This window comes from Ovis aries, chromosome 2 (genome assembly GCF_016772045.2).
Source record: "Ovis aries strain OAR_USU_Benz2616 breed Rambouillet chromosome 2, ARS-UI_Ramb_v3.0, whole genome shotgun sequence".
Taxonomy (NCBI): Eukaryota; Metazoa; Chordata; class Mammalia; order Artiodactyla; family Bovidae; genus Ovis; species Ovis aries.
Genome location: NC_056055.1, coordinates 48,898,084 through 48,914,274, shown reverse-complemented (window position 1 = coordinate 48,914,274; position 16,191 = coordinate 48,898,084). Strand labels below are relative to the sequence as shown.

Here is a 16,191-nt window from a genome sequence, read left to right as displayed (position 1 = left end):
GGGGAAATCAAAAGCACTTTGCTTTCATATGGTAAGGAGAGTAGTCCATATTCACTTTTTGTTCCCGGAAATATGTTAACTCTCCTGTTCTCTGTTATAATACAGTCCATAGGGACCTTGTCATCCTAATGCTCACCTCCTATTTGGGAACATCATGCTAATTGGACCTGGTAAGATGGAAGTGACAACAAGTTTAGAAACCCCATTATTATCATGAATGTGAAAGATAAATTCCACCATCTAGCTTATCCTGGCTCACACACTGAGGTGTTACTTAGTCTTAGGTGCCTCTTTGGTATTAGGGAGTAAAATCCTAGGGAGCAGAAGGAAAGAAGAGGGAAATGAGGCAGGGAAGAAAAACTGCTGATGAGAGAGATTATATGACTGATCCCTTAGTCTTGTGAGAGTGTCTCTCAGATGCCTTATAAATGACCATCTCAGGACAGTGCATCTGGGAGAAATAGGGAGAGAAATATATTTTCTGGCTTCCATTGGCTAAATATTTGCTTCCTGGGGTGTTATTTCTACTTACTTCCAGGTTGCTCAGAGTGGATTATACAATGTGTCACAGATCAGCATCCACAGGACGGCCCTGAGTAGGAAGGGAGAAGTGGTCAGTGTGGAGAAAGGGCAAGAGGCTATGACACGGGCAGGGACTCCGGGTGTCTGGAAATTCCCGCCAACTGGGAAAGGAAGCCGAGTTTTTTATCCATGAGCTCCTGTAGGCCACTGGTTGAGAGCAGCTGGGAGGTCAGCGTTAACTCCCCAGTAGCCAGAGAAAACGCTCAGGTGAAGGGCAGCAGTCGCTGACAGCTGGGTGGCCTTGTCTATACTGCACATGAGTGATGGAGGCAGAGAGCAGGCACTGGCAGTGGCACCTAAGAGCTCTTTTACACACTCTTTCCTTCTTTTGCTTTTGCCATCTTCCCGCTAAGACTGTCAGATTTTCAAATTCATCTCACTTATGAAGAGGGCTTCCCTGGTGGCTCAGAGGTTAGAGCGTTTGCCTGCAATGTGGAAGACCTGGGTTCGATCCATGGATTGGGAAGATCCCCTGGAGAAGGCAATCTTCTCCTTCTGGCAACCCACTCCAGTATTCTTGCCTGGAAAATCCCATGGACAGAGGAGCCTGGTAGGCTACAGTCCACGGGGTAGCAAAGAGTTGGACATGACTGAGCGACTTCACTTACTCACTTATGAAAAACAAATCGACTCTTCTCAGCCCATGGTCCCCTTTGGCATATTCAAACCCATCAAGGGGCTCTTCAGAACTAAAGCATCCTCCTTGGAAGGCACTTTTGGGATTGCACTGTCATTGTTTTCTCTTGATTACCCAAAATGCAGTGCTTTTCTCTGAATAGTTAATTCTTCTCTGGTCCACTAGCTAGGTTTCCTCTTTTTCTGCTCTTGAAACCAGATGGGGGTGCAAGCTTTGAGTGTCTCTTGTGGACTTCCTCACCACAACTCCAGAAGACAGGTGTTATCCCCATGTTCTGAGGAAACAGGTTCAGAAAGAGGTGCGCTCTGTGCTTATACGGGTATGTGCGCAGCTGCTAAGTCAGGTCCGACTCTTGGTGACCCCATGGACTGTAGCCTGCCAGGCTCCTCTGTCCATGGGATTTCCAAGGGAAGCATACTGGAGTGGGTTGTCATTTCCTCCTCCAGGGGACCTTCCTGACCCAGAGATCGAACCCGTGTCTCAGTGCGGCTCTAGCATTGGCAGGTGGATTCTTTACCACTGAGCCACCTGGGAAGCCCCACTTTGTCCCAAACCACAACTCAGAATGCTTCTGATTTTTGTACCCCTTCTAACTGCTTGAAACAGTCTGGAGGATGCTTTTGAGACCGAGTTTACTGGGACACTTGAGTGGTATATAAGAAAATGCAACAGCCCATTAATTTAATTGAGTCCTAGAAGAGCTGGGACATAGATCCCCCATCTCCACACGTCTCGTTCTTGTAGATTGTACTGAAGCCATGGTAAACAATTTAGACCAGTTCCAGTATGACACAAAGCTTCCTCTTGGCTATTTCTACAACTTCGTATTGAATAGAAGGAAATCGCTTAAACCCTCAAAACACAGTCTGGCAGGAGGCGAACTGCCTTGCTTGGCATGCTGCCCTCATCCCTCCCACACAAGCAGCTGGGACCATTTGGTCCCCTTCAACTCCCAGGCTGGACACCCTCTCTGTCCTCCATCAGCAGTCAGTTCACGGTTCCCCCCTCCAGGCCCAGCTTTAAAATGAGAGCCCTGATTGCTGACGAACATGGTCTGACTTCCCAGGAAAAATAAGTACAAAATTAGAAATATTAACATGCATCTATCTCATCATTTATAGGAAAGAAATGTGCTCTTGGGATGTTTAGATTCTAGTGAACTGGATATTATCAGATATTTACACAGAACCAACAAAATATAAAATGTGTACACAGGACTTCCCTGCCAGAGTAGTAAAGGAACCTGCTGCCTTATGCGTATGTATCTTGGATTGAGAAATTGGACCACAATCAAGCCCACCAATCAAAATGCACCTTTCTTTCACAAATCAGGTAACGTGCATAACTGAAGGGGACCAGGTTTGTTTCATCATGGCATTTTAATTTTCATCCTTTCAATGTAGATATACTTAATTTGTGTATTAAACATGAAGAAATATATTCTTCCACATCTTTCTTGAAACATGCCCCCCCTTCTCTATCTGCATCTGTTTCCCCCCTATTTTTAACAGTGACATGAGCACTCAATCTATTCCACTTTTCTCTTTCTTATAAAAGGCAGAGTGCATATGCGATGATAAATGGCAAATGATTCTTAGCTTTGATGTTGGGGAACAATAGGGATGGTAGTGAAACTGAAAGTCACTCAGTCAGGTCTGACTCTTTGCAACCCCATGAACTATACAGTCCATGGAATTCTCCAGGCCAGAATATTGGAGTGGGTAGCATTTCCCTTCTCCAGGGGATCTTCCCAACCCAGGGATCGAACCCATGTCTCCCATATAGAAGGTGGATTCTTTACCAGCTGAGCCACAAGGAAGCCCAAGAATACTGGAGTGGGTAGTCTATCCCTTCTCCAGCAGATCTTCCCGACCCAGGAATCACACTGGGGTCTCCTGCATTGCAGGTGGATTCTTTGCCAACTGAGCTATCAGGGAAGCCAGGGATGGCAGGGACCATGGCAAACTGTAGAAATTGGCCTTGACTGAAGGTAGCAGTCCCTTTCAATGCAAACCAATCACTGGCACAAGGAATACAAGTCCCATGTTACCAGGTTCTCCAAAAATTTAAAAAGAAGCCAGAAGCCTGGATTTTAACATAAACCAACTAATTATCAAATATGAAGTGAAGTGAAGAGAAGTCGCTCAGTCGTGTCTGACTCTTTGTGACCCCATGGACTGTAGCCCACCAGGCTCCTCAGTCCATGGGATTTTCCGGGCATGAATACTGGAGTGGGTTACCATTTCCTTCTCCAGGGGATCTTCCTGACCCCGGGATTTAACCCAGGTCTCCCGCATGGTAGGCAGATGCTTTACCATCCAAGCTAAATTATCAAATATATTGCTAACTAATTTAATTTGGAGATTGATGCCAGGCACCTGAACAATACCTATCTATGGGCCAAGCTAAGCCACCAGTTCATAACCTTCAGTTTTAAGTGTTAAACAGAACAATAGAACTATTGTATAATCATAGTTGATGTGGCTCTTTCGAAGCAATATAGAATTATAGTTCTAAGAAAGTCAATTCCCAGTCATTATGGTACTTTATAAAGAATAAAAAATATAGAACTAAGAAGGCAAATTCCTTATGGTTAGCAAACCATAATAAAATGGTACGTCCAGCACACCGTGACCGCGAGTGGGAAAGAATTCATATTCACAGACAGTATGAAGAGACTAAGAAGGAAGCCTGGCCGAGTTGTTAGAATGCACTGGATCTGGAGTATTAGTTTCGGGTGGGGCCATCCCAGCTCTAGAGCTGCCTTGGCTGTTTTACCGCTCCCTCCTGCTTGGACCCGCAGACCCCCAGTCTGGGTTAACTTTGCTTCTCTATTGAAGCCTCTCTGGCCTTCTCCAGGCCACGCTGAATTTTCTTTATGTTCTGAAGGCTGTGTGCATTAACCGCAGACCTGACTCCTCACATCTGCACAGCACTTTACAGGGGACAGAGCACTGCTGCGTGCACGTGGTCTCACTGAGGCTCACAGTCATGCACTCACGGCAAGATTATTACATCCATTTTACAGATGATGAAATAAAAAGTCAGAGAAGGACAGGAGCTGCCCAGTGTGGGCCAGAACTGGACGGGAATCCAGGCTCCTGACTCCAGGCTTGAGCTCCCTTTGGAGCCCTTACTGCCTGTGTGGGGATCAACCCCTTCATGCCTGAGTGCTCCATAACTCCAGTGTGATTTTGCTCTTGAGGGTGGGGAAATGGGTCTAATCTTGTTGTTACAGACAGGTAGCATGACAGAGTGGTGAAGAGCATGGGTGTTGGCCAATGTCATGCACTAGTTTGGGCACTTTTTAGACCTCAGCTTCCTCATCTATGAAATGAGGATCACTGAAGTACCACCTATCCAGGACTGTTGCATGGACTGACCTTTGTGAGTAAAGCATTTAGCACAGGGCCTGGGACACAGTCAGCACTCAATATATGTTAGCTACTATGTCCACCACCATCCCATCTCTGCAGGGCCAACTCATATTACTGTCTCACTCGGCAGGTGGTGACTTGTCATCTAGAAATGAAAACCTGGAACTGACCACAGAGCCACAGCCCAGTGTGGCTACTTCGTACACGAGGGAGAGAGGACCCTGTGCCTGCCTGGCTTCAGAACTGTCCAAGTCTCAGCTGATCTCAGCTGCGTCTCCTCTCCCCCAAATATCTTACACTACTGGGCCTGGTGGTAATCATAATAAAGAGCCACCATTTGAGGGTTTAGCCAGTGCCAGGTGCTGTGCTACGCTCCGTGCATGTGGAACAGTCTGCCCTCTGCTCCTCCTTCCCCTGTGAACTCTCCTGATGGCTTTTGGAGACTGAGACTGGTTCATCCTTCCCCAGTCATCACAGGGCCTGGAGTGGTATCTCACTTAAAAAATGTGTTCCTTCCCCTGTTTATTGGCATCTCCTATGGCCAGGTACTATTTTATACAGGGAACAAAACAGATGTGAATTCTTGCTCTCCCTGAGTTTATGTTCTGGTGGCGGGAGATGGTGGTGCAGGCAAGGCACAAAGAGGAGAAGCTTGGAATATTAGATGTATTTACATTTTTAAAATTAGGATTCTCTTTATTGCATTTATTTATATGTATCACTTATTCCCCCCTCCCACCCCCACCAAATGGGTCATTCCTGGGCGTTCAAGGGGGTTGCGAGTCAGGGCTGCAGGACAGGGTCCAATCCAGCTGTGTGACCTTGGGACATTCCCTGCATCTCTCTGAGCCTCCAGGTTCTTCGTTGTCATTTAGGGAAATCACAGCGATTCCAGCCTCCCTTGGCTCGTGAGACGATTCCATTGGCCCATGAAAAGGGAGTGTTTTGTCGGCCGGGCAGCCCGGACACCGATAGAGTAGAGGGCGGGAGGGAGCTGCCCGCTGACCCAGACGAGCGCGGGCGCGGGGCTTTTCTTGGTTACCCACGGCCACCCGGGTGGAAGCTGCGGCTGGGGGGCGCGCATCCGTCGAGGGGGAAAGGGGCGTGGGCAGGCGGTAGTTGCAGCCAGGAGTCCCCGGGCTTGAGTGCGCCGCTGCGGCACTGCCCGAGGTGGGGCGCGGCACTGCCCGAGGTGGGGCGCGGCACTGCCCGAGGTGGGGAGCGGCGCGGCGCGCGCGGGAGCGCTGGGTGCGGCGGAGTCGGGTTTCAGAGCGCGGGTGACTCAGGACGCGGGCCGTGCTGGGATCCTGCCCGCCGCTGCCGCTGCCGCTGCCCCTGCCCAGCGCCGTCTTTGTTGCAGGCAGGAAGGACAAGCGGCCCGCGCGCAAAGTCCGTTGCGGTCTGCGGAGCTCGGCTGCCCGGTGCCCTCGGGGGCCCGCCGAACTGCGGGATGGCGCCCAGGTATGACTCGCTACCCCGCGCCCCAGCCCCCTGGCCCCTACTTCCCTCCTCACCTTTTCTCCCTTGACCACTTCTTGCAGGAGGGACGCACAGTGCTGGCGCCTGCTTTTGCTGCTTTCCACCTCCGCGCTTCTCCCCGGTGTCACTCGGACCCGCTCCGCGACAGGTAAGCAGCCCGGCCCGAGCGCTGCACCGGCAACCTCTGCGACCCAGAATAGTTGGTCTCGGCGGCGGGAGCGGCTGCGGTGCGCGCCTCATTCCTGGACATAAAAGGGAGTCCTCGCCGCTCGGGGCGCACTGGCGGTTCGGCTGCTGCTTCCCCAGGCGGTGCAGGGGATTTGAGGGGTGAAAGAGAGTCTCCGGCTGGCCGAAGCGGGTGGAGCAGTATCCTGGAACCGGAGGAGTCTAAGCTAGGCGCAGCCCTTTCAATCTTGGGCAAAGAGGGACTTTGGAAGCCCGATAACAGTGCCAGCGGTCTCCGCTGGAATAGTTCGCTCCAGCTCACCCAGCGCCGGCGCTCAGGTGGTGCTTGCTGGTTGGCTCATTGCAAGGGCAGATGTGATGACCCGTCTGTACACAGGTGCGGAAGCAGACCGCCACCACCTGGCGCTTTGCCGCGCAAGAAATAACGGGACTGAATTGCTCTGATACCTAATGTAGGCCTGAGTTACCTGGAGAGCCCCATCCATCGTGGGCAGTGACTCTGTGGATGATGGGAAGAGCTATAGACTGGGAACCAGGGGATCTGATACCTTCTGTTCCTGGGTCTCTTTCCCCACCAGGACCCAGAGGCGGTTGTATGAAAAGTAAGAATCTGAGTTGAAAGAGTTTTGACCTAAGGTGTTTGGCTGGGTTAGGTGCCATTGGACAATGGATTTTACTACTCTGTGCCTCGCTTTCCACATCTGGAAAAGCGGAATACTTAGACTACCTTTCCTCCTAGGGATGCTGTGAAAATTAAGAGATATTAGAAATAATATGCTTTCCACACCATGGCACAAAATAAGTGATGGAAACTGCAAGTTGATCCTTGCAGTAGCTGTGTTGGAAAGCATTGCAGGCATTTTTACAGCAGAGGATACTCCGGGTGAGACAGGCTTTAGAAACTGTTCTGTGCAAAAGGCAGGGCTTGGGCCCAGGTCTCTAGGCTTTCTTTCCCTGCTCAGCCCTCTCTCCATGCAGTTTTGCAGGAGAACTACCGCTCTCCAAATAGTAGCCTCTGACTGCTTTTGGATTTAGGAGATTAGCACACAGTCTCAACAGGAGTAAGTGTGCAGTGTGCAGGGAGACTGTGGTGGGGGAAGACAACCTCTATCCCTTAGAACCGCCTCACTGGCTGTGTTTAACTCTCTGTGTGCCAGAGGAAAGCTGGGACAGCCCAGACTGTGTCTCCTTGGGAGCAAGACTCAAAGGCCATGACAGCTTTTCCTGCCAGAGCGTCCAGCCTGGCATTTCTTACAGATCAAAGGGCAGCTGGAGCACAGTTTTGGCTTCTCAGCCCTGTGGCCCATGTCAGAACGTTGCAATTTTGCATGTGATATAGGGTACTGCCAACTCAGTGGCAGAGGGCATCTTCAGATTCTATGGTCTTTTGTGAACTTTGCTGTAACCCCATCCCCCAAATGGAGAAGGTTCCGGAGTTTCTTTCTCCTCCTGCATTTGTAGGCTGGCTCCCTCAATGCCAGGTCAGGGCTGTTTTTATAACACAGAGGAAGTCCTATACATATCCGTAATGGAAAAAGGACCTGCCAGGAAGTCCTCAGGAGATGAAAAGGGCCTGGAGCGGGCCATTTGCAATTGATGGGTAATTGATGATTATTGAGATTAATAATCTCAATTATTATTAATAATCTCAATTATTATTAATTAATAATCTCTGGGATTCTGGAGAGACTCTTTCTAGATGTGGAATATCCTCTACAAGTCAAATCTTGAATGAAGTTTATTGAGGCTAACGCTTATAAACCACTTCATAGGTGTATATGATCCGTTCATACTTCATTCACCCAGTCCTCACAATCACTCCAGGAGCTGGGTACTGGGACTGTGCTCAGATGAGGCAACAAGGTCCAAAGTCCCAAGGCTTTTCGGCTCCCGAGGGTTTCCTGACCCACCCTGTTTGAAGAGACCCTTGTCAATGAGCCCCTTGTCCCCCACATGGACATTTTGTGTCTGATAGCTTGCACTCAGCATGCTTTTGAGGTTCATTGAGGTTGTAGCATGTATTTGTACTTCATTTTTTTATGACCGAATAATGTTCCATTGTATGGATATAGTGCAGTTTGTTTATCCTTTCTTCCGTTGATGGAGCCATTTGTGTTGTTTCAGCCTTTTGGCTGTTATGATTAGTGGTTTTATGACATTTGGGTACAAGGACTTGAGTACTTGTTTTCAATTATTTTGGTTGTATACCCAACAGTGAAATTGCTAGGTTATATCATAATTCCACGCTTAAATTTTAGAAACTCTTAAACTATTGTCCATAGTAGCTGAACCATTTCACATCCCCACCAGCAGTATACAAGGGTTCCAATTTTTTCGTACCCTTTCCAAAATTTGTTATTTTCTACTTTTTAGGTTACAGCCATCTTAGTGGTAGCTTTCTGTGGTTTTGATTTGCATTTCCCTAATGAGTAATGATGTTGAGCATCTCTTCATGTGTTTCTTGGCCATTTGTGGGTCTTTTCTGGGAGAAACTCTGAATACTAATCAGGGCAGGTTTAGGATTTCCCGCTGATCCTCTGACTCTTGCTGGTGGCCAGCTGATGTGCTTTCCTGAGTGAGAGACAAGGGGATAAGAGTCACACCTAGGATTTTACATCACTGGCCTCCTGCCTTACCTGTGCTCTAGCCTGTAATGAGTTCCTCTTGTCCACATACCATTAGAGGTTGTGATGATTGTAGTATTTTAATTACTGGCTAAATTTTTGCTCTTCTCTAAAGTTGGGAATGCCTATGGTGGCATAAGGTCCTGCTTATATGTTTTACAGCAGATTGAAAACTGTTTTACAGCAGATTGAGGCTGAAAACCCCCGGCACACTGAACCACTCATAGCTCCCCATGTATATTTGGAATTTTGTAGTCTCCTTGACTGTGCACAAGATGTGAATGAATCTCCCTGTCAAGAGGACACTTCCTTACCCTGTTTCTCTTTAGGGTCTAATTCTACCTCCCAGCCTAAACAGCACCTCTTGCAAGGAGCCTTCCCTAGGTCTCCCCAGTGGATCTTTCTCATCACTAAGACACCACAGCCCTTCATCTATCTTTCCAGCACCAGCCACTGACTCACCCTGTGCTGACAATGTATTTATTTCACACTTTTTTCTATGAGAGCACCTTGAGGATGTGGATCATACCTTATTCATCCAGAATTTGCCACTTGGACCTTGGCCATTTCATCATTATGATAAATGTGCTGCTGGGAACATCTTTAGACAAATGGCCTGTGTTTTCTTTTGGGATTATTTCCTTTAACTAGATTTCCCCAAACAGATTTGCCCATCAAATAACAGACTAGTTGGATAGTTCTTAATATATATTTAGATGGGTCTTTCTGAGATACAAATTGAATCATGTTGCTCCTTAGTTTATTTGCTCTTGCTGGGTGCTCCGTGCACCTAGGATGGAGTAATGCTTCTTGCCTCCAAATCCCCCTTGTGTCCCACCTCTGTGTCTTTGCATGGGCCAGTCCCTTTCTGAGAATGCCTTTCCCCTTGTTCACCTAGCACCCCCTCATTCATCCTTTAGGACTCCTCTCTGGGAAGCCCTCCTATTCTACCAGCCATGTTGAGTGTCTCTCCTCTGGGCTAACACTATATGTCACCACCTCTCAGTCACAGGGCTTCCCAGGCTGGACCATGACCGTTGATTACTCATCTGCCCCCGCTCCTACACAGGGAGTTCTGTGAGCCAGGGACTGGGCCTTGCCCAGATTCTGAATCCCAAAACCTAGCACTGGGCCTGACACAGAGTAGGTGCTCAATGACTCAAAAAAGGAAGGAATGGGCAGGTCCAGCCTGTGGTCTAGGGAGAATGCACCCATTTACCATGTCCTCTGCTGTGTCTAAGTCCTCTCGTTTTCCTGGGCTCTGCCAACTGTGGAGTGCCCATGGCTGAGTAATCAGGGCACGTTATAGGGCTTTTAGTTTTATTTAATGACTTTAATAACTAGTTAGGCTGGAATTTACCCTAATGTTACTTTGCTCTTTATCTCTTTTCCATTACATCTATTTGTGTAAACAATTTATTTTCTAGCTTATCCCGCTCATACCTGAAAGCCTCTATTTTGTCAAAAGCTGTGCATTTATCTTTTTCTGCTAGCTTAATATATGAGCTTATTTTCAAGTTTTCCTTGAATGTCCACAGCTTGATCCATTGAAAATGGACCATTGATTAAATAGATTGCATAGAGTGTATGCTGAGGTTAGTTCTTTTCCAAACTGGTACCCAGGATTACCTGAAATACTAATTAAAATGTAAACTATTTTTCCATCATAGCATTGCTTCTGGTTATCATAAAATTTTCCTTTTTATGATAGAATTTTTTGTGTAATCTATATATTATTCTTGTGCATATGTGTTTTTTTTTAAAATTTCACATGGTCCTGATAATTATTGTTTTGTAGTATGTCTTAAACTCTGGTAAGGGAAGTTACCCCTTTCTCCTTCACTAAGTCATTAATCCTTAGTATAGACTGATTTATCACATAATTTTCTCATGATATGATTGGATACTGGGAGTGTTGTAGTGGTGGTGGGTGGGTGAGGGTTATAAAAAGTGAGGTAATCTTACAATAAGATTCAATTTAAGACCTTAATATGCGGTAAGGAGAACAGATAAGCAACTAAGACTTCAAAGTCAGAGGAGCAGGTTGTGGGGCTCGAGTTACTGCTGTTGATACAGAGCACAGTTCCTCTCCTTTTCAAGAGAAAAAAAAAGTACAGGGTTAGAGCAGAACCTGGAGAAGGCCCAGACCTCTTTCTGGGCAAGATCTAACGAGGCAACACATGAGGCTTAGGTCACCTAGTGAGTACAACCCACTCCTTACCTCCAATCAGAATCAACTCAACTCAGCCCAGCCTAATCCCAGTGTAATCCATCCCAACCCAACTTTATCCAGTCCAATTCATCTCACACTTGTTACATGCCTTGTTACATGGATGACTTAAAGAACTGGACAGGGCAGAAAATTGTTCTGAGAGCCTTCATGTCTCTCTTGAGTGAGCAGGACCCTTGATTTCAGGTGTTGGGGGAGCCCTTTTTCAGTTTGGAGAGCTTGGCTAGAATCTGTCCTGCAGAAAGCAGTGCTGCCTATGTCTTTCTGGGAGTCACCCCTCCTGTCACTGAGCACCTTAGATAGGGCCCAGCTTAAAAGCCCACTTCACCACTGGGAGGTCTTTGCAACTAATCTCTTTCCAAAGTAAATGTCTGCTGAGGTCCTCAAAACTGTCAGCTCTGTTCTGTGTTCTAGCTACTACTATAGATTTCTGTCTTTCTCCTGTATTTCCTGGCTGCCTGCCCTCTCTAAGGCCCACTGGGGTGGGTGGCGACATGACTAAAGAGCCACATGGGACCCTGTGCCCGTCCTGGAGGGGCTCATAATCTAGTAGTAGAGGCCGAGGTGCAGCAGCTGGCTTGAATGCTATGGAGCTTGTCCTGAGTGTCCTAGTGTGGATGCAAGCAAGCCTCTGCACCACTGAAGTGGGGGTGTCCGTTTACACCAGAAGATGGGGGAGGCGGAGGGAGATAAGCAAGCTTTGAAAGAAGAGATTTGTATTTTTCAATAACATTAAAATATTTTGATAATAAAAATAATAGTCACTGTACAAATCTAGGTTGAAAAACAAGGAGTTTTGAAAGGTCACATGTTATCTCATGACTCAGAGATAAACTCTGCTAACATTTGTGGACTGTTTTTCAAGTTTATTTTCCATGCCTAAATATGCACATATGTTATAATGTGAATAGATCATTCTGTACATTGTATTTTGTTGCTTGACATTTTTTCCCTTCACTATTATCTAGACACTTCCTCTGGAACATGGAATATTCTTCCCTAAATCCTTTGTAATTGACATAGTATTTCATTATGTGGATTTCCCATAATTAACCTAGGCCTCTTTTAATCCTTTAGGCTGTTTCCAGTTGTTCTTTCCATAAACACTGTTGTGATAACCCTATTCTTCTTTTTTTTTTTTAATTTTGTTAATTTTTATTTATTTGTTTTGGCCGCACTGGGTCATCATGGCTGCGTGGGCTTCTCTCTAGTTGTGGAGCGTGGGGGCTACTCTCTAGAGGCGGTGCTCGGACTTCTCATTGCAGTGGCTCCTCTTGTTGCAGAACGCAGGCTCTAGACACACAGGTTTCAGTAGTTGGGGTTCCTGGACTCTAGAGCACACACTCAATAGCGGTGGCATACGGAATTAGTTGCTCCGCAGCATGTGGGATTTTTCTGGACCAGAGATTGAACCTGTGTTTCCTGCATTGGTAGGCAGATTCTTTACCACTGAGCCACCAGGGAAGCCCAGTGATGACCCTATTCTTGTATCTCTGTATTTGACCTTTTCCATAATTATTTCTTAGCACAAACTCATAAAACTGTTGGGTCTGGTGCTTGCCCAATTTTTTCAAAGTCTTTCATTGTGGTTTTTTTTTTTTTTGGAAAGGTGTACTAATTTATATTCCCTGCAATGGTGTAAGAGAATACCTGCCTAGCTTACTCCACTGTTGTCCACTGCTGCTATTTTTCTCACTGAAAGGAGAAAATGATAATAGGGCAATGGACAGTACCCAGCAGTACTGCTCCAAATTGTCCTTAGTTGAATGGTGTTGGGGATTTCCTCCTCCTCCCTACCATTTGTTCATCAGTTTGGCATGGGCCTTGTGGCAGGGCTAGAGGAGAAGAGGGTTATTCAGGAAATTAGAATGCAGGAGCTCAGGTCACAAGGACTTTGGTGGTTCTCAACCCTGGCTGTACCTTAGACCCTGATGACCAGTCCTCCCCATGTCCAGGGTTCTTAATTTGTCTGGGGTCTGGTCTTCTGCAGCTTTTAAAAGTTCTTGGTGTGATTCTAAAGTGAGGCCAGAGTTAAGAACAAGCAGCGCAGTCCAGTGACTTCCTTTCAAACGTGACAGTCCGGAGTCCTAGAAAGGGAAGGTCTTACCCGTGATTGTAACACAAATGAGAGGCAGAGCTGCCACTGGGCCCCAGACAAGCTCTGGGAGCCCACACCCTGGTTCAGATCTCAGCGCCGCTACTCCCTGTTCCCTCTCTTATCCTTATCTTCCTTGTCTGTCAATTGGGACAATAATTCCTACTATGAGGAATAATAAGGGAAGCATGGGGCCTATAATTGGTACAGTTCAGTACCTCTTTCCTTCCTGCTCCCACATCTCTGTGAGTCCCTAGAGGGCAGGAACCCTACATTATTTATCCAAGTTTCCTCAGCGTCTGACATGGCACCGAATGGACACAATGAGCATTTGAACACATTTATGAAAGAATCATTCAAAGCCTGGGACTGTGGAGATCTGAGTGAAAACCCAGCATTAGGAACCCTGGACCATAGCGGAGTCTGTGTGAACCTCCAGCTCTGCTGGAAGACCACCCACAGCCATTCACTGTGATGAGGGTGCTGCTGCTGCTGACGGTGGTGGAGGGGCCAAAGCAGGGTGGGAGCAGGGGCTGTGTATAACAGATACGTCAGGGATGGAGTACATTCCATGAAAGAAAATTGAAGGGATGCTTTTCCAGTCTTAAAAAGTTATAACCATTGCATTCTGTAGAACAGAGTCCAAAAGCAGGTTCAAACTCAACCTAAATCCATGAAGTTTCAACAGTGCCACACACTGTTGGGTCAGCCAGCTGCTTCTCCCCTTCCAGCTGTACAGTCTTAGTGCTAGCTTGTCCTGTCTTTCTTTTAGGCAAGCAAGTGCGTCTCCTGGCCTCCATTCTCTCCACCTCCCCGCTGTATTACAGCCTTAGGAGTCTTCTAGCTTCTTTCCACTTAGGTGTGACCCACCAACCAGCAGTATCAGCATCACCTGGGGACTTTGTTGAGCTGCAGACTCTCCAGTCCCGCTCACAGACCCTGTGTATTAGAATCCGCATTTTAACAGGATCTTAACCTTTGAGCAGCAGTGTAAAACCAGCTTTTTACTATGTCACCCCCTGCTTTAGAACCTTTTGTCATCTTCCCAAGCTGACCAGCTGTGATAGGCAAAGTACTGGCCCTCCAAATATGTCCATGTCTTAATATTACCCCAGAAACTGTACATATGTTAGGGTACCAGACAAAGGGGAATTCGAGTGCATATGCAGTTAATATTGATAATCATCTAACCTTCAAAAAAGGAGAGGACCCTGGGTTACTCAGGTGGGCCCAGTGTCATCACAAGTGTCCTTGGAAGTGGAAGAGGGAAGTGATGTGAGAAGCACATGACCTTCAGCAAATCAGTTGTATTTGCTCATGTTGAAGGTGGAGGAAGGGTCCATGAGCCAAGGAATACATGTAGCCTCTAGAACCTGGAAAAATCAAAAAAAAAAAAAAAAAAAGATTTTTTCTTTAAAGCTTCCAGAAAGGAGCACGTTCTGCTTAAGTTTGATTTAAGATATGTGTTGGACTTCTGACCTACAAAACAGGAAGGTATTGGTCAATTCAATAACACAGTATGGAAAAATCCAAACAAACTTTTTGGCCAACCCACTAATACATTTATTTTGATTTAAGTCACGTAATTTGCAGTAACTTGTTACTGCAGCCATAGAAAATGATTTTAACTCTCCTTATCATGGCATTTGAGACCCTCTGAAGTCCTCCCAGTATGCTATTTTAGCCGCATCTCCTGGAGTGTCCCTCCTCATAGCCTTATCTCAAACTGCACAGACCCCAGGATGGCTGGAATGTTGGTAGGCATCCTGAGAGTCTGGACTAACGTTATTCTCCCTTGTACCACCAGCACCTGGCCCCATGCCTCGCTCTGGCAGGTACTTGGTCAATGCTGGTTAAATGAATAACCCAATGGAAGCCTGCTGTATTCTTTCGGATGGCCACCAGCCACACAGGGTCCCTAGTAGGCTGGAGGCAGATATGGCAACAGAGGGGCTCTGCTTCGATGCTCCCCTGCTCTTTTGTTTTGGGCAAATTGTCGGCTCTCTATGAGCCTCAGTTTCCATATCCTGTGAATAAAGGAGTTGGACTAGATGAACCCTAAATACGCTGTTAGCTGGAACTTTCTAGGATATCTGAGTTCACTTTGCCCAAACTTTGCGGCGGCTATGGGAGGTGATTCAACTCAGCAGCTCACAGTCTGGTTCCCACCCTTCCCTGACATCCTTTTCCATGGGTCAGGGTACAGAACTGTGCCCAATGGCTGTGTGTATTTGGTACAAAACGGTGACCACAGATTTTCTCCTTTCCTCTCGAGTTAAAATGTCAAATTACTCACTCTCTCACAGGACGAAAAAGGGAGGGAAAAAGAAACCATTTCTCACTGCAGAGTTTTTCCATGTGACACATTTTCTAATTTTATTTCAGGTTTAACTGTCTGGAGTAGGTGGTGCCATTTCAGCGTCTCCCCCTCCCCTTTTAGAATATGAGCTTCTAGTTGAAGTGGAATGGTTTTGCTTGTTTAACATTTGCCAGTGTGGGCTGCTGTCAAGCTGCAGCTGAATGTCTTCATTTTCTCTGCTGGAGGACGTGCTCTTGGGCGCACAGCACTAAGCTAATAGGATTCCTGGGGTCTGGACCCTCTGTGGGGAGCTTGACCAAGTCACTTCCACTCTTGGACTCAGACACGTAATCTGCAAAGAGAGGGAAAGGCTGGGTCACTATAGAGACTGCATGGCCCATTGGAAGAACTGTTTGGCGGGCCCTGTTTCTAAGAGTGGTTTTGTTTGAAACTCTGTTGGAATCATGTGCACCTAAGTTTATATTTGCCATCAGCTTTGTCATCTCTGCACTGTCGCCGGAAGTGCATGGCATGACTGAGAAGTTTTCAGTGCCTGGGAAGAGTGTTGTGACTTTGTTTCAGAGAAATTGATTCTGCCCCTGCAAGGTCGGTTTCATCCAATCTCTTCCTTTCATTCCTTCACCCCACTGGGTCCAGGCCTGTGTCATGCTCAGTAAGGGAC

General features: G+C 46.9%; 1 protein-coding gene and 1 long non-coding RNA gene across 10 annotated transcripts in view; one reads left to right on the top strand and one right to left on the bottom strand.

Moving 5' to 3' along the window:
• The window catches only part of LOC132659160 (uncharacterized), a 115,861-nt gene extending 109,284 nt beyond the window's left edge, over positions 1-6,577 (bottom strand). The window contains exons 1-2 of the long non-coding RNA XR_009599196.1: positions 6,111-6,577; positions 533-592 (exon numbers count right to left, since the gene is read on the bottom strand). This is a non-coding gene — a long non-coding RNA (uncharacterized LOC132659160). The remainder of the gene's footprint in view (positions 1-532; positions 593-6,110) is intronic.
• COL15A1 (collagen type XV alpha 1 chain) overlaps positions 5,555-16,191 on the top strand; it is a 102,134-nt gene continuing 91,497 nt past the window's right edge. For 2 of the 9 annotated variants that reach the window (XM_060409271.1, XM_027964396.2), the window contains exons 1-3: positions 5,555-5,766; positions 5,961-6,057; positions 6,138-6,223. In XM_060409271.1, the coding sequence (XP_060265254.1) occupies positions 6,047-6,057; positions 6,138-6,223 (97 nt within the window). In that variant the 5' untranslated portion in view covers positions 5,555-5,766; positions 5,961-6,046. Of the gene's footprint in view, positions 5,811-5,956; positions 6,058-6,137; positions 6,224-16,191 lie in introns of all 9 variants that reach the window. The other 7 variants (XM_060409270.1, XM_027964395.2, XM_060409273.1 and 4 more) reach the window with 4 other exon arrangements.